We start from the raw sequence: 19,297 nt of genomic DNA on the forward strand, positions 1-19,297 counted from the left end.
TTCCTTTTGAGGTTGGAATGTAGTAGTCATGGCAAGTAACTTTTTCCACTTTAGGCAAATAGGCTTGATATGCCCTGGTTCCTTACAAAAATGGCATAAAAGCTTGCTATAATCCTTTTTCCCTCCTTGACCACTTGAGTTTTGATTCTTGAAGTGAGGAGGCTTGTAGGTCCTTAAGTTGCTCCCCAGTCTTGAGACGACATTAACTCCTTCATTTTCTTCATTATTGGAAGGTGTAGCTAGAACACCTGGGTTGTTCTTGCTTATACCCATACAAGTCTCTTCTGCACTTAGTTTAGTAATTACATCTTCAAGAGAGGGAGAAGTGAAGGCGGATAAAAGAGAAGATCGGATTTGTTCAAATTCAGGCCTAAGCCCATTCAAAAATTAAAAAATTTATTTTCTTCCAATTGTTTATAACGAAGCTTTATGGCTTCTCCACTCCACTTAGGTTCGAGCATAGCAAGCTCATCCCAAATAGAAGAGAGTTCGGCAAAATACTCTCTTATAGTCATCTCTCCTTGATGAAGAGTTAGTGCCCTCTTTTTGAGGTAATATTTATGGGACAAGTCCCTAGAGGTGTACATCTTCATAAGGTACTCCCACGCTTGAGAAGCCTTCTTAAACTTGATAATATTGGCGCTAACTCTTGTTTCTACGGATGAGAAAATCCATGAGAAGATTTTAAAATTCCTCATCTCCCATTCTTCATGCTTTTTGGTGGTCTTCAAGAGCCTTGGCTCTTTCTTCGCCTTCAAGGATTTTTATTTTTCCTTTCTCCATCAAGGTTATCTTTGGCTCCGGTTCGGGAATCGAGCCTTGGACATAGCCCCAAAGCCCTTTCCCTTTAATATGAGCCTCCATGTTTCCGGCCCAAACGTGATAGCTGGACCCATTGAGTTTGAAGCCGAGAGAAAAATGAGTCTTTTTCACCCATTAGAGAGAAGAGATGATGAAAAAGAATACGTACCACAAAGGATTTTTACACCTTTCTTGAAAGAAGAGTCTTCTAAAATATTGGATGAACAAGAGGATCCACTCCAATCACCAAAAAATTAAAGACACGCTTTTCGAGATACTCAAAAAAAAAAGTGAGAATCCACACGATCTTGCTTTCTCCAACCTTGCTCTGATACCATGTGAAGAATCCTTGCAAACAATCAAGTTTTCAAATAACTTGATACTTCAAATACTCAAGACACAAAATAAATGCAGTGTTTATAAGCTTTACACCACAAAAGAAGTGCAATAAATGCACAGTATTTATAAGCTTAAGGAGACAACTCCTTACTGTAACACTTTCATACAATGGGCTCGCATAGCCCTTATTTATAAGCACACTTAAAGAGTTGTTGGGCTATTCCCAACAACTTTTATTAGAGACATTGAGAATCAGCCCAACGTCTATCTGTTTAAACTGTGTACAACATCTGCCACTGACTTTGTACAGAAATATTACATAAAAGAACAAAAAAAATGAAAAAATTACAAAGATAAGAAAAAATAAAAAGAAGGAACTGCAATCATATTCAAAAACATGAATATGTGTAAAATGTAGAAATGACTAAAATACCCCTACAGCTAATACAAGAAAGAAATATATATTTTATATATATAAGTAGATGGATATATGTACATATATATATGAAATATATATATATATATGTATCTTCTTTTATATATAGAAAATACATTGTCTTATGAATTACAATTTAACAGAGAGAGAACATATTGAGAAGAGGAATCCATGACTAGGCAGAAAACCAATATCTACGTGTGCAAGCTGTATGTAGATTTTTGCAGTTCACGATGCAGCTAAAACAAAGTTTGTCTTCCTTTGAAATTGATTTTTTTTTAGGGAAAAGGAAGTCCAAGACAAAGCTGATCTGATTTCATAAAAAAGATGTGGACTGCAGGTCTGGTATAAAAACTGCACATAACAGATAATAATATGACAGAAACGTATGGACAGATCTGCAGGTCTGCACACACAGATGGGACACGAACTTATCAAGGTGGTGACACTGATTAAAGGAAATGAAAAGAATGCTAATCAGATGTCACGTGAGAAAGAGATATTGATCAGACGCTAGATCTGAATGTATCAGACGTTATGTGAGAAAGAAATATTAATCAAACGTTAGATTTAAATGTATCAGACCGCATATGAGAAAGAAATGTTGATCAGGCATTAGATTTGAATGTATCAGACGTCTGATTAACAAATCTGATTTCCCTTTTTTTCTAAAAAAAAAACTAGGATCTGTTCACACACAAATCTGCTATTACAGAAATGGAGGAGAGAAGAGGAAGCAAAACAAAGCAGTTTTAAGAAAGAGATGGAAGAAGAGAGGAGAAAGTCTCAAGAAAAGAAAAAGGAATAGAAGAATCAGAAGAACACTTAGAAAAAAAAGAGAGAAAGTCTTTCGAGACAAACCTTCTGGAGAAACTCTCAGCCCTAGGGTCATCTCTGCTCTGATACCATGTCAGAAATTACCAAAATTTTCTCACAAACAAGAAACTGCAGAGTGGAGAGAGATGGAGCGGTAATTGATCATGTTTTTCCCTTAAAGAATAATGAGGGAGGCTTGATCTGATTTTATTCAATATAAAACAATAACCCTAATACACGGTTTACATGAATACCCTTATATACTACATGTATTTATAAGTGTCCAATACTAGATGTTGGACATGTTACACAAATATGGGTTGGATCCAGATCCAGACCCAAATGCACAAATATGAATAAATATCGTACTCTAATATTTCCTTGTTTTTGTCCATTGTTGGACTTGTAAGTGTTCTACACTTAATATTTGGATTTTCGCTTACTTCATTACATGGTATCAAAGCCATTTGGGTTCTACTGTTCTTGGAATCATTTTTCGTGTGGTGAATAAAGATCGTGACAAAGGTACTATCACTTTCTTTGTCTCAATCATATTCTTATCGTCATGGAGCATTAATCAAGAGTGGAGCTTTCCTTCAAGCTTAATGGGTCAAACTACTTAATGTGGGCATCGGCCATGGAAAATCATCTAAGAGAAAAGAAACTTTGGGGCTTTGTGATGGAAACCTCTCTTGAACCATTTTTGAAGCTCACCAAAGTCGAAGGTGTTGAAAAAGCTCTCGTTGGGGATGATCGTCTTAAAACCATTCATGATAATCAAATAAAGGTAGAAGATTGAGAAAGTAATCATGCTAAGATTTTGGTGTGGTTTATGAACAATGTTGACATAAGAATATGTGCCAACATTGCTAAGTTTAAAAGAGCGAATGAAGCTTGGTTCTTCCTTAAGGGTATGTATACCCAAAAGAATCTTACTAGACAATATTTTCGTCAAGATAAAATTAGATCCACTAAGCAAGGGGACGTGTGTCCGTAATTACTTTAGTACTTTGTCTCCTCTTTGGGACGAATTAGCTCTTCTTGAGCCAAAATGAGTGGCTCCCGAAGATATTGAAATGAGAAAAAAACAAATTGAAAAATAACATTTTTTCCAATTGATTCATAGTCTAAAACCACAATTTGAACAAGTGAGGGCATCCCTCCTTCATAGGAGCAAGGCTATGCTTCTTGAAGATGCTCTTGTCAAAGTATGCCAAGAAGAAATCCGTCTTGGTATGACTCATAAGAATGATGATATTTTGGTTGTTAATAGGCCGGGTTTCAATGTTAAAACCTATAAACCACGTCATGTTACAAAACCTAACAACTATGGAGCCAACTATAATAGTGGTTACAGGAAAGATGTCACTTGCCATTATTGTAAAGAACCGGGACATATTAGACCGGTATGTCCTAAGCTTAAAGGTAAAGTTGCTTCTGTTGGTGAAGTCTCACCTAAGAAAGAAGAAGCATGCAAAAGTGGAAGAGATATTAAAGATACACATAATCAAATATCGGAGGCACTTCAACAACTTCTTAAATCATCTTCAACTTCGGGTGCCGCCATTGCATCGTCCTCATCTCCTCCAGGTATGTGGATTCTTGACTTAGGTGCCTCCTTTCATAAGACACCCTATAAGAATGTACTTTCTAAAGCTTATTCAAATCCTTCCTCATCTTATGTTTCAACGGCCGATGGAACTTCTTTAAAAATAGAAAATATTTGAACGCTTGATTCAAAATATTCTCAAAATTTTTTAGTTCCAAAAGTAAGGGTGGTTCTAAAAATAAATTCAAATTTTTTTTTTGTTTCTCAAATTTTCGATCATGGTTGCAAAGTTTCTTTCTCACCTAAAGATTGCACCATGCAGGATCTCCAGTCAGAGAAGTTGATTGGGCAAGGCCATAGGAGGGGCGATATTTATTTTGTGGTTTTTTTGTCTCTTTCACCCAAGTCATTTTGTAATTTTGTAAATGTCAAAAGCATTGATGTTTGGCATAAGAGACTTGGTCAACCTAGCTTTTCAAATGTTTTTTTTCTCTTTTTTGGGAAATACATGTAATGAAAAAGACAGCTTGTAAAGATTGCATTTTTGGAAAAATGAAAGCAATTCCTTTTCCCCAAAGAACCTTTGTGTCTAAACGACCTTTTGAATTAGTACATTCGAATGTATGGAGTCCCTCACCAATTATGTCAAAAGGAGGTTATTCATATTATGTAATTTTTGTTGTTTTCATTAGATACACAGATTTATTTTCTAAATCATAAATCCGATGTGTTCTCTTTCTTTAAAGAGTTTCATATAATGATTAAAAATTAATTTTAAAGCAATCTTTCTATTCTAAGATCAGATTCGGGAGGAGAATATATGACTAATGATTTTCAAAACTACTTAAAACAAAATAGAATTTGTCATCAAAGGTCTTATCCTAGAACTCCGCAACAAAATGAGTTAGCAGGAAAAAAACATAGACATATAATTGAAACCACTAGGATTCTTTTAATTTCCAAGAATGTTCCAAAAAAAATTGGGTCGAAGCCATCCTAACTTCAACTTAATTAATAGAACTCCTTCAATCTCTTTAAACAATGTTTCTCCATTTGAAAAGCTTTTTAAAATGACTCCCGATTTTAAAAGACTAAGAATTTTTTTGTTGTAGATGTTAGGCTATCTCCAAAAGACATTGAGTGTGTTTTCTTACACTATGGAGAAAATAAAAAATGATACCGGTGTTTTGATCCAATAAGTAACAAACTTTATATTTCAAAGGATGTTACTTTTCTTGAAAATGAAAATGGGTTTGAAAGTAAAGAATCAAGAGAGAACATTGATTATTCATTTCTATTTGATTTATTGCCATGAAATGATAAATCTAATGAGGTCTTTTAATCTTTCAACCATGATTCTAATAATGAACATTCTCTTGATGATGAAGGTAGTAATCAACATGAAAATTTGCATGAACATATATCAAGTAATACACATGTGTATACTAGACGGGGAGAAGGTAATCATCCATGTGCTCTTGACAAATTCTCACAAAACATATCTTTAGAAGAGTCCCAACCTAAAAATTCAAATTGCATTTTTAATGCACCAAGTAGATTTGTGTCACATGACTCATTCTCTCAAAACTTTAGAGCATGTCTAATAACTCTTCACTCTTACTATGAACCATCTCAATATAAAGATGTCAAACAATATCCTCATTGAAATGAAGCTATGGAATTTGAACTTGATGCTCTTGAGAAAGTCAACACATGAAAAATAGTTGATCCTCCCTTAGGCAGTAAACCTATAAGATGGAGATAGGTGTTTAAAGTAAAAACTAAAAGTGATGGGTCGTTAGAACGATATAAAGCAAGGCTAGTTTCCAAAGGGTATGCGCAAGAATATGGCATAAATTATGATGAAACTTTTGCCCCAATTGCATGAATAACAGGTGTTCGAGCTCTCATTGTTATTGCGTTTATTAAAAAATGGCATGATTTTCAATTAGATGTTAAAAATGCCTTTTTGAATGGAGATCTTGGTGAGGAAGTTTATATGAAACCTCCTTCAGGGGTGAATTCAAATGGAAAAGTATTAAAATTAAAAAAGGCCTTGTATAGTCTTAAACAAGCTCCTAAAGCTTGGTATGGCAAATTTAGTAATATATTGATTAATTTGGGATTCATCTCTTGTTATACTGACACTGCTCTCTTTATCAAGAAAACAAGTGATACTATTGTGATTCTTCTTCTATATGTTGATGATATGATCATCACAGGAAATGACAAAGAATGAGTGATTGAAATTAAAACAATCTTAAAGAAAACTTTTAACATGTCTGACTTGGGTTTCTCGAGATATTTTTTAGGCATTGAAGTAGCCTACTCCCCTAGAAGATATATTCTCTCTCAATTGAAGTTAGCTGTTGACATTTGTGCTAAGCCGATTATCTCTGATGAAAAGAAGGTGAAAATCCCCAAAGTGATAAATGCTAAATTAAGTCTCGAATATGGTATTCTACTTGAAGATCCTACTCCATATTGTCAATTAATTGGATCTCTTACTTATCTCTCCATCACCCGACCTGATATTGCTCATGTTCATGCGGCAAGCCAGTTTCAGCATGCTCTTACCATAGTGCACATGGCAGCAGTAATGAGGATTGTGCGCTATATTAAAAACACTATCTCAAAAGTGTTTTTTTATCCTCTTGATTTAACTGCTTATACTGATGTTGATGGGGGAGAAAATCCAAATGGTAGAATCTCAACTACTGGTTTTTGTATTTTTTTTAGGAGATTCGCTAATTTCTTGGAAGTGCAAAAAACAACAAAAAATATTTTTATCCTCAATTGAAGCCGAATATCGTGCCATGACCACTACAACAATAGAGATTGTGTGGCTTAAAAGTCTTCTCAGTGATATGGGTATCATCTTCTCAACTTCATCAAAGATGTGATATAACAACAAAAGTGCAATATTGCAAGCAATCATACTTTTCATGAGCGCATCAAACATATTAAGATGGATTGTCATTATGTTCGTGATGAATATTTAAGGAAAATTGTTACATTAGCATATGTTATCTTAGAGTATCAGTTGGCCGACTTCTTCACCAAAGCTCTTCCTACTCCTCGTTTTTTCTTTCTTCTTAGCAAACATTTTGTTCTTTCCCCGTAAAGTTTGAAGGGGAATGTGAAATATATATATATATATATATATATATATATATATATATATATATATATACAAAAACTGTAATTTCTTTGTATTGCCCGATAGGGGTATTTTGGTTTTTTCACTTGTATAATAAGTTGTTTATTAGAAACAACTTATTCTTTTTCTTTATTATTTTCTTTTTCTCTTTTATCTTTTCTTTCTTTTTACCTTTTGAGCATTAGATATATATATATATATATATATATATATATATATATATATATTTCACATTCCCCTTCAAACTTTGCGGGGAAAGAACAAAATGTTTGCTAAGAAGAAAGAAAAAACGAGGGGTAGGAAGAGCTTTGGTGAAGAAGTCGGCCAACTGATACTCTAAGCCTTGGAGTCGTTGGGGAGCCAACGACTCCATGTGTGGGGAGATCCCAATGGCTCCTCCACCTCTTGATTGTGTATATATAGGGGTGTTCCCCCTTCATTTTGTATATAGCTCTCTTACTCATACTCTCAATAATATTCTTCTTTTTGCCTTTTGGCATTATCCCTTTGTGGATTTATGTGTGTGCACTTAAAGTGCTTGTGTATCCTTTCTTGTTTTTGTCCGCTGTTGGACTTGTAATTGCTCTACACTTAATATTTGGATTTCCACCTCATTACACATGCCACTACCATCAAGCAGTTCAGGACATCTCTCTTTCAAGGAGGCAGCGGGGATTCGACTTCCCCTGGGGGTAGTAGGGTACTACGAAAGAAAAGTTGATGGTGGATTATCAATAAACCGAGAATTGATTCTTCCTGGGTCGATTCCCAAGCAGTCATTGGGGATGGACTGTCAATTTGTTGGCGATATGTCTACACGGGTTCAAATCCTCTTCATTGTTCTTTTCATTCTTGGCATATTTCTTCTTCCATGACCCTTCATATCCTTCTTCATTTGTTTTTCTCTTCTCCTTACTCCAACAAAGACTCGCAAAAGAATGAAAACAAGAATAACAGTATTGAAGTTCAAAACTAAGTTTGAATGTCAAATGTTTATCAACAGAAATTTATCAAATTGTTGGTTGCAGACTTAAACCATCTCGGTTCAAATAAAGATAAACATGTTACACCACCTCAACAAGTGAACATGTGATGCATTATAGTACTTGAGCAAAATGCAGCAATTCCAACAAAAGATCAACATAAAGTGTAGCAAAAGAGTAGCCCATAACATGAAAGAGGAAACCCAGGCATTGGACCTACAACCAACAAAAAAGAAGCTCAAAATTTTCCCAAGCTATAACACCAAGATGGCATTTTCTATCTTGATAGGCAAGATGGGGGATAACCCCATCGGGTTTGAACCCAAGACCCCTTGGTCACTATAATGTGACCTATCCATCCAGCTATCCCATTTAATCTCCATACCAAGATGACATTTAATAACCAAAATGAGCCACACGTCCAAAATGAGTCACTGATGTGCTGGGGAAATGAGTGGCAAGCAAAACTTCAGATGCGACACTGAAAAACTAAAAATGATGGATCCTTCAAAAATAAAGTGACAAGACCTCTAAGACTACAAGTCCAACACACACACACACACACACACACACACACACACACACACACACACACGCATGAGTGTGTGCAACCCCCCCTCCTCCCCCCTTCCCCCGCCTTTAAAAAAAAACATGCACACACTCACTTAACACCATCATCACACTCGATGTGCACAAAAACACACACACAAACTCAACACTATCATCATATTACTGAATTTTCAGGAAGACATTGAAATTGGAATGGTAAAGAAAATATTTGTCCCATTGATCTCATGATACAAACAGGGAAAAACTTCCACTTTGGATCATATAATTTGACATTCCCTTAGATGATAATGTGATGATCCCTGAAATCAATGAAAGACTGAACAAATGAACACCAACAACAGATGATTGTAGGACTAGCTGCAAGAATATGGCATTACCAGGTTCAAGTGATGAACACGAGTCAAAACCTTCAATTCAGCAAGAAACTCTCTTGTTGCTTCCATGTCCATCTTCTTGACTGCAGCTTTCTAATCATATGATAACAACATTAGAAAACATGGAACCAACAGGAAAATCAGCAAGTGCACAAACAAAAAATTCCTTTTATATTCAGGCTAAGGAATGAAAATAAAATTGTTATAACATTAGACAGCATTCAAAATATAGAAGATATACATTACAGACAATGAAACAATACGAAAAGGGAGAACACAAAACTTCAACAGATCCTCCAGTTCAACAGAATTTACTGAAATCTTCATAGTTCACATTAACTACCTTGTACTTGAATATCTAATACACAAGCAAATGATCATCTCCTCTCTTAAGTTGAAAGTTAATCATTGATCCTGTTGAGGAAATGCCATATTTCATTGTGTGTAATACCCTCCAATGTAGCTTTTTGCACATATTGTAATATCGTGTATTTTCATACATAGTTAAATTAGAGATTTCTGAAATTTTGGCTAAGTATGGAAGAAAAATCGGTATAGGCTCGATATGAAGAATATATTAGCTGAGTCTGGGCTTGGCCCAGGTCTCATCGACAAGGCTTAAACGAGCCAATCGAAAGATGATAAAAAGTTTTACTTTTTGACTTTTAAATTCAAGCAAAATTTGGGTTAAATTCAGGCGAATTTCGGAGGCAAAATTTGAGTTATATATCGTTAGATGCGTCTTGAAATTTTGAGTATAATGGTATTTTACTTTTTCGAATTCGGGCTATGGTTGGCCTGAAAATCACATTTTTTCTAAAAAGGACTGCCTTGACGAACTGGGTCCGGATTTGGATCGGATTGGATCCAATACCTATGATCCAAATTAATATGGATCTAGACTCAGTTAAAGACCCATATTAATAAGAAATTAATCCAGTTTAGGATCCAAATGAACTTTTGATATGGATTTGGATCTTGGATCTGGATTCAAATCCAAAATCTATATCCAATTAAAATATAACTTTAAATTCAATAATATAGGTTTAAATTGAAGTTATTTAAAATTAAAAAGACTCCCAGAGGGATAAGATACTCTCTGAAAGCTTCTGGATATTTAATTAGTAATAAATAATTAATAATTTATTTATTTATTTATTATTAAATTATAATTAATTTCGAATTTCAAAAGTTGCTAATGGTGGTCTCTAAAAGAGTCCACACTTGCCAAAAGACAAGAATAAAAAGAAGAAGAAAAAACGGAAAAAAGGAAAGGTTTGAAAAAGTCAAAAATTGTAATTTTTAAGGGAATAGGAAAGTGTCGGAAATGGACTCCCACATGGGAAGTCCTATCACCACCACACAAAAGAAGGAGCTGGAAAAGGGGGAGAGTCACCACCTATAGAGCTCTCTATTTAAACCTCAAAAAAAAAAAGAGAAAGAGAGAGGAAAAGAGAGAAAGGAAGAAGGAAAATGAGGAGAAGAAGGAGAAGGAAGAAGAGAAAATCCTCTTCCTCTCCAATCATCCGTCGATTCTTCCGATCGTTTTTCAAACTCCAAACAAGGTACGGGTGTTCTCTTTTGATCCGGATGAGAAAAAGTGCCTAAATAAGCTTTAGGCAATATTTTTTAGGAAAACCATGAATTTATTTCAGATTTACATGCTTTGATCCATGAAAATCGATGTATTCATGCTTAGAATATGTATGTTTGATTCCTACGCTAGTTTATATGCATCTATTTATGTATATTTACATATGTAGAACATATGTATATAGATATATATTTGGACAGACCTGTCCCATGAATTGAACCGACAGATCTGCACCCTTGTCTGTTCTGGAAAGATTTGTCCACTGGATTAGTGGACGGATCCAGATAGGTTAGCAAGCGACCGCGATTCTTGGAATCGAAATCTGAACCATGACAAATATAAATATATATATGTGTGTGTGTGTGTCTATTTAAAGAAAAAATTTCAGACTTTATGAGACTGCTGTCCGGACGGGACGGACAGCTGTCCAGTCCCAGCCGACTGTTCAGGCTGGGACTGAGTCCCTGATTAACAAAAAAAAAAGCCTCCTACAGCAATGACATTTTCGGGCAAATGTCTTATGAAATTACAAGGAATCAAAGGTAAGATAGTGACTCTAATACAAGGTTGCCAGACTAGGAAGCGGAAGCGGGAAACGATACGGGAAGTGGAAGCGAGAAGCGATGCATTTTAAAATATATAGGAAGAGGGAAGCGAGGAATAAAAAAAAGAAATATAAGAATTTAATGAGAATCAAAATAAAACACAAATAAAAACTAAAATAAAAGTGACTAATATTAAATTTCATGATTTTTTAGTGTAATAATTAATTTTTTAACAAAATCTAAAAATGATGACTACCAATTTAGCGAAAACACATGGAAGTGAGTGAGAAGAATCAGAGAAAACACATAAAAAACATGAAAAGTTGAGTAAGAGAACATATAATAAGAAGAAATGAAGCGTGTGGAAAGCATAGGAGAGGCGTGGGGAAATCGAGGTTCTCATCAAGTTTCGGAAGCGAGGAGTATCGCGCTTCCGAAGCGAGTTTCCGGGAAGCGAGCTTCCCACCTGTCTAAGAAGCTTCTGGTAACTCTGCTCTAATATCCGAAAACAATAAAGCTTAACAATCAGTTTCCAGTATCCTGACAATATCATGGTTCCCTTTGGAAGCGCTGATAGATAAAACTCATATCTACCAACAAAATCGGACTTAATAATACATAACATTGTTGAAAACCTTCATGGTCATCCCCCTCGGACAATAGAAAGTGACTTCCTTTTCTATCCTAGGTTTAATTAACTTAACATGTCTGCGAATGAGTTATGTTTCTTCTCATCCTTTGTTTCTAGACATCTTCCCCCCTTGAAAATATCATGATATTTTGTTTAAGTGCATATAGTGACTAGGTGCCAATTTATCAATAGAATTGGCAACTGAATAAATCATATGTTAAAACCCTAGTTCTGAGCTGACACAGTTCCTGGTCAACCTAGTAAATCATCAATCAGCATCAGAAACGGTGTATAAGATCAATGAATCAAGTTCAGCACAAAAAAAAAATGTAACGGGAGCAGATTACATCAATGGCAACAAAACCTATTGATAGATGGCCAAGAAGGGATACACAAGTGTTATAACAAATATTTTCAAATCAGAGAGTCAAACTAAACAAACAGACAACACAAAAGAGACTTTTAAGTGAAAACAATCAGAGGAAAAAATGCTCAACTTGATCAGTTTAACATATGCATTTGCATGGATTATTTAAGATCCATCTGTTACACAGACATTTCACTAGAATGTGTATCTTATGTCGATATGGAACAATACTGACACCTGGAAACTTCATGGACACAGTCAAACAAGTGTCGAACACAATTTACATTGTCACTAACTTTATCAATTCCGTCGTGATTTTGATTAGTTAATTTGTATTCACTTGTGTCTTTCTTTCTCTCAAAATTTCATCAATTACATTTTTTTCAATTTCATCTTGGTTTTTGTTTTCAATTATAGTGATTTAGAATTGTTGTTCAAGAGTTTGCACTTGAAAGGATATTCATGTTTTATTGCTTAGGTCAAGAATTATATACATAAACTGTGTGTGCTCATGTGCATATACGACATGTCCAAGTGTCCTAATTTTGAGTACTGCAATTTTGTACCAAGTGTATTCGCATCGTATGTCTCATTATGGATGGAAAAAAAAGGGAGAAAAACAAAACAAAAGTAGAAAACATATATATGTATATATAATCTTTTTTTTTAATATTGGACCTAGTAAGTGTAACACTCCAATTTTTATAACCCGAAAAATGGTGAATTTTTTTTTAATACTTTAACAAATACAGCGGAAAAATACGTCGGGTCAAAAATTTGGCGTGCTACTTCACATGAACACTTGCAATATATAATTGTGGAATTTAAAATTTAACAACTAATTAACCATGAATAAAATGAAATCAAAGTTCCACAATATCCAAAATTAATTACATTTGTCCTTGAATTGAATTAAAATAAAATCAGAGTTCAAAATTTTTGTGAAAGCAAAAGAAAGGTAAACTCGGTTCCCATCGCAACCTTCCACCTTCGCATGTAAATATCTACTCATTACCTGAAAAACATTAAACCATATAGGGTTAGACACAACATGTCTTAGTAGAGTGAAATATACTAAACTTGTAAAGAAGAAAATACGAAGCAGAATTTTCTTAGGTTTTTCATAATTTAACTTTTAAATTTAATGAACTACTTACACAACAGGCATGCATATTCAATCTACTAAATTAAATAAACTACGCATCTATTCATTCACTCAAAGAAATTCAAATGCATGAGCAGTTAATATGCATGACTTACCATATGCAGAAGCAACTGAATGCATGCGTAATTTCTTATCTTAATTTACAGTTTCTTTCTTAAATGATGCATGCAATGCCTAACTAATGCACATATATCTTTAAGTTATCACTTCTTAGCCATGTTGATACGACACAGGCTTAACTTTCAAATCAGGATCATGGCTAAGGCAGTGTTTTAAATATAGGGGTGGCTTTAACCTGACCATGCCCTTTCACTAAGACGGGGTGAAGGATGATAGTACGAGAGAATTTTCCAACACCTTTCAACCTGATGCATCAGTTTTTCCTCATGAGTATCTTGCTTTCTGCGTTGTAGTCAAATGCAGAGGTTTCTCCATAAAATCGTGGGGGGGAAGGAGCAACCTTCTGTGATCGAAACTTACTTACCCCACAAAGTTTTGTATCACTTGCCACTCTCCTAGCGAGTATATTGAAATTTAAATGTCACATACTTGATTTAATTTGTATTTTTTATGCAACATCTAAATTTTTGGCCACCTTACAACCAATGGATGCATTCTTAGAAAGCATTGAAATTTTTATTAAATCATGCTTTTAACATAAACATGAGCATATGCGAATATGAACATCTCATTCACTTTCATGCTTTGATTAACACACATGCATGTACATGGCCAATGCAATACAGAACATAAACTTGAGCATCCATATTATTGAACATCAATATCATCATAACATGTTCAAACTTGCAGTTACGACTAATACTTGAAACTTAATATTGTACTTTGCATATTGGATCCTTCGGTCCATCAATTGCTACTTAGCTCCCTTTGAGCAACATAATTAATCATGCCCCTTTACATTCATGCCATAAGAAAGGTACCTCACACACTGTATAAATCAGACATGAACATACCAACACATTATGCATTAAACTCATACGTGAAATTTCATGAAACATAGATAACTGCGCATGTATCGGGGTTGAACCCTTAGGCCAACTCCAAATTGTAAAACTCTCAACTATGTCTGACTGTTACAGAGTTCACAGAAAATTTCTCAATCGGTGAACAGAGCTGAGATTTTCACAGAACGTAAGAAATTTTGTCAACTTTCCGTAGGCGCAAACCGTTCGTAAAAATCCTTCCGTATGAGGGAGTTACAAACGTTTTACTATAAACATGTCGGACTGTTCCAACTATTGTAGAACAGTGCTTAGACCACAAACAGAGCCAAAAATTTTATATGAATTAGAAATTTTTGTTAGCTTTCCAACGCAATAAACCACTCGTCGAAACTCCGCTGAACGAGGGAGTTACGAGCGTTTTACTGGTTGGATGTCTGACCGGAAACAGTAAATTCCGGATCTAAGCATTCGGGTGGGCCCAAACCGGGTCACCCAAATCCATACATCCAAAGATATTGGACAAAATTTTTAATCACAATAGTAGTAGAACTATTCCTCTAAGTCTGATTTATTCTTATTGAGACAAATCAGATTTTTCCTCAGCCATTTGGCCAGAAAAATCAATTTGTCTCTTACAAGCATTAATTATTCAGAAATAAATTCGGAAAACACACAATTAATGAAGTAAATCATGAAATTTCATGCAAATAAAATTCACAAAAATCACAAAATACTCCTATGCATATATTCTACCAACTACGAAAGTAAAATCAGATGGGTTCATACACAAAATTCAAAATATTCTCTAATTTACCAAAATCTTTTCTAAAAAACCCGATTTGACTAAAATTGCAATATCTCAAGATTTTGACCGTAAAAATTCGTAAAATTTTTACAGAATATCTACAACATCATATACTACCAATCCAAATTGATACTTCCACAAAAATCATCACATATTTCACAAAATTTCAAAATTTATAGATTTCTTTTCTAAAGTCCAATTTCTAAGAAAATCGAAAAACCCTTCTTTTTCCATGGTTTGATAGCCCTAAGCCAAACCCACGTGTGTGAGAGTTTGTTTAAGGTCTATGGATGTGAAAAACCCATGGAATTCATACCACGAATTCCGTTTCACAAGAAGAGTATAGATCACCTACCTTTTGTCGGATTTTTCGTTCTTTCGTGTACTGGTGGGTCGTTTCGCATGATCCGTCACTTTCAAGCACACCATGGCCTTGTGTAGAACCTCCTTAGGCCTTCCTCAATCACGTGGAGGTCCTCCTTGAAGCTCCAAGATGAAAATCAATGGAGTTGGGGTAGAGGAAAGAAGAAGAGAAGGAAGGGTTTTGAGAGAAGGGGAGAAAGAAGACTTGGAGAGAAAAATTGAAAAAAAAAATCTAAAGAGGGCAAAATAGGAAGGGCGTGAGCCCCTCCTCTAGCTTTATAGGGCCTTGAGTTAGGTCAAGGGCTGGGTTGATTCCAGGCCCTTGATCTAATTCTAACAAAAATTCTCAATCTCAATGCCTTCTTACCTTTTTCTTCTTTTACTTTTTTCTTATATATATATATATATATATATATATATATATATATATATATATATATATATATATATATACTTAGCATAGTCTAGGATATACCTTATACCTTATATTGTATAATATATGATTATATTATAATTAAGAAGGAAGGGTTGGTCGACCTCCCTATGGGAGTCCAAACCTTTCCAAATTCAAAATTTTAGCAACTTGCTTGCTTGGCAAGCAAGTTAACTAATTCATCTATAATTTTTTTTTCTTTTATTCCTTCTCTTTCCTTAAGCTTTGGTTTTTTTTCTTACTTTATTTATAAGCCCAGCCCTTGTTGGACCGCTTCTAGATATCTCTCTAAAAGGGCGTCACCCCTTATGTTTTTTTTTAATTTTAGCAACTTTGACTTTTTCAACCTTATTTTCAAAGTTGTTTTTCTTTTTACCTATTTAAACATTAAATTGGGATGCCACCTAGGATGGGAGGGCCCACCTATGGACCCCTACTATTTTATGAATTCTAATTAATTTTTGAAATTCATCCCATGGGATTTAAGCTAAATGTATTCTAAATTACCTTAAAACGCTTTCTAAATTCAATTGGAAATCATGCTAAATACTAAGGCACATAGTTTTATTAAATCCATGCCATATTACATTTTTCTAATATATTACCCACATTTTAAGCATCTTAATTAATCATTTTAATTAATTCTTTTAGGGTTAAAAATCCAAATCTTCTCAAAATATATCTTAAATTTCTGAAAAATCGAGACATGGTATTTCATTCATTTTTTTCCATTTTTGGTTTTTCAATTAACCCTATAAATCTATTTAGTGCATATCTAGCTAAAGGATTTTATAATTTAAAATCTATCACCAAATATGAAAATTCAAAAATTCAAGAAAAAAACTCAAAAAATCGCCGATGTTACCGTAAGTCCCTTTTACATTCTATACTTGTTGCAATATTTTCTTTTCCCCCAATTGTTTTGAAATTTTGTTTTTTTTTTTTTACCATTTCAAGATTTGTTGTATTTGAATGGACTGGCTGCCTGGCCACCTTGTGATTCTCATGTACCGTGAAATAGGGTTCTCAATGCTGCACAGAAACCTAGAGATTTAGTGTGTTCCATGTCCTTTTAGCCATTTCCATATGACATAGACCTAGAGTTGAGTATTGGAGCAGACAAGGCGCAGCTTTTGCTGCAGTTATGTTTTTTTAACTCTTGTATACTTTTATTGTGTTGTCAAGAGGAATTGTACATCGTTGAGAGTTATTACGTTTAACTCCAAATTAATACCAATGAAACTACCCTGAAGTGCATGGAACTCTGATGAATAACAATCTGTGAAGCAGCATGGTGGATTATAGGGAGGCAAGTTCGTCTACCGAACAACCATAGAAAGAACCATCAATGGGTCTCTATTACTTTTGAAATACTTTAATGGGTCTTGGTGGAACTTGTGGAGATTGTTTTCTAAAGTTTGTTCAGCATACTACTTTGCCGTGATCCCTCTGTCAGAAACCACAGTGTCACCCTTGTTAGGGATAGATGATCGTACTTTTTATGACAATTGCGTGAAGAATGATTTCATGTTTACATTAGCATATGTGATTTTTTTGGGGGCAGATTTGAGCCCTGCCAGGCCCAGCTGAACGGGGTTCGGCTGGACAGGTGCAAGGGCCTGTTAGGCCCAGCCAATGGGTTCGGCTGAGTAGGTGTGTTGTCCATTCAAAAAATAATAATATAAGAGGGTTTTTCTTATTTAAAAACCCAGATTTTTCGCATATGCTGAACATGATATTGATGGTGTTTCATGCTTGTTAAACATTCAGATTTTTCTATATGGTTCATGTAATATCGTGTATTTTCATACTTAGTCATTTTCAGATTTTTTTCAAAAATTTGGCTAAGTCTAGGAGAAAAATCGTTTGAACCTCGATATTAGACCGATGCTTTTGAGTATGGGCTTGGCCCAGGTCTCATCAACTAGGTCTAAACGAAACACTTAAAACATGAGAAAAAGTTTGATTTTTTACTTTTAAATTCAAGAGAAATTTGGGTTATTTTCGGGTGAAATTCAGAAGTGAAATTTGAGTTATATATCGTTGGATGCGTCTCAAAATTTTGAGCGTAACGGTATTTTATTTTTATCGATTCGGGCTACGGTTGGCCAAAAAATCATTTTTTTTCAAAAATTAAGCAGTTTATCGGTTCGGATCCAAATTTGGATCAAACGAGATCTGATGGAATTGATCCAAATTAATATGGATTTGGACTCTATCCACGACCCATATTAATCTGGATTGGATCCAGCTCAAGACCCATTTGGATTTTTGAGATGGATTTGGATCTTGGATCCGGATCCAAATTCAAATCCATGCCCAACGATTTTTTCCAACTTTAAATTCATTAAAAACATTTAAATTGGAGTTAATTAATGTTAAGAAGCCTCCCAAGTTGATATGGTAATTTTTGGAAACTCTTGAAAAATTATTAATTTTTTAATATAAAATAATTAATTTAATTTGATTCCGAAAATATAATTTAACATTTGTTTAGGACTCTTAGTTGAGCCCTTAAACACACCTAGAAGCATCTAAGAAGGTTTAAGAAACATAGAGTTCCAAATGAAATAAAACTTTGAAAAAGTCAACTTGGAGAGTTCCGAAATTTTCGGAACTCTAAGAAAGTTGAGAGTTCCAACGGGGGCTGCACTCTCTTCTTCAGCCCATCTAGAAAGAGAAGGGGGGGGTCCCCCTTAGAACTCTATAAATAAATCAAAAAAAAGAGAGGAAAGAGAAAGAAAAAGGGAAAAAGAAAGAGGAGGCGAAGATTAATTTTTTTCTCCATCCATCCAGATTTTTTATCTTTCACCACTGTTTTTGGGTGATCTATATCTATGCAGAGCCGGACTTGTCAAGAGGCCAATGAGACTTGAGGCTCAGAGGCCCTGGGCCAAAAAAATTTTAGGAGCTCATTTTTAATAGGGATTTCATTTTCAATAGGGGCCCCAAAAAAATTGAAGGCGCTGTCCTCGAACTCCTACTATTAATAGGGGGCTCAAAAAATTCTGAGGCACTGATCCCGAACTCCTACTATTAATAGGGTGCCTATTTTTAGGGAGCCAATTTTTAATAGGGGCTCAAAAAATTTCGAAGCCCTGCCCCCGAACTCCTACTATTAATAGGGGGCCATTTTTTCCCTCCGCCTCAGGCCCCATAAAACACAGGTACGGCCCTGTATCTATGGTATGGGTTTCCTCTCTTGAATCAAGTGAGAAATTGATTATATATGGGATTTCCATGCAATATTTTGATGAAAATCAATGGAAAAGAGTAAATATGAATGTTTACTCAAAAATACATGGAGGATGATTCATGGATCTTCCTCCATGGTTGTATTCTTGAATCTTTTCATCTTTTCAATGAAATAAAATTTTGTACATGCTAAAACAGAATTTTTA

The 19,297-nt window shown here is 34.7% G+C and overlaps 1 protein-coding gene across 2 annotated transcripts in view; it reads right to left on the reverse strand.

Annotated features, from left to right (window-relative positions):
* Positions 1–19,297, reverse strand: part of LOC149848100 (chitin elicitor receptor kinase 1-like) — an 88,350-nt gene that overhangs the window by 8,800 nt on the left and 60,253 nt on the right. For both annotated transcript variants that reach the window (XM_090019079.1, XM_090019157.1), the window contains exon 5: positions 9,032–9,121. In XM_090019079.1, the coding sequence (XP_089875205.1) occupies positions 9,032–9,121 (90 nt within the window). The remainder of the gene's footprint in view (positions 1–9,031; positions 9,122–19,297) is intronic.

This window comes from Nuphar pumila, chromosome 1 (assembly GCF_984573655.1).
Source record: "Nuphar pumila chromosome 1, dmNupPumi1.hap1.1, whole genome shotgun sequence".
NCBI lineage: Eukaryota > Viridiplantae > Streptophyta > Magnoliopsida > Nymphaeales > Nymphaeaceae > Nuphar > Nuphar pumila.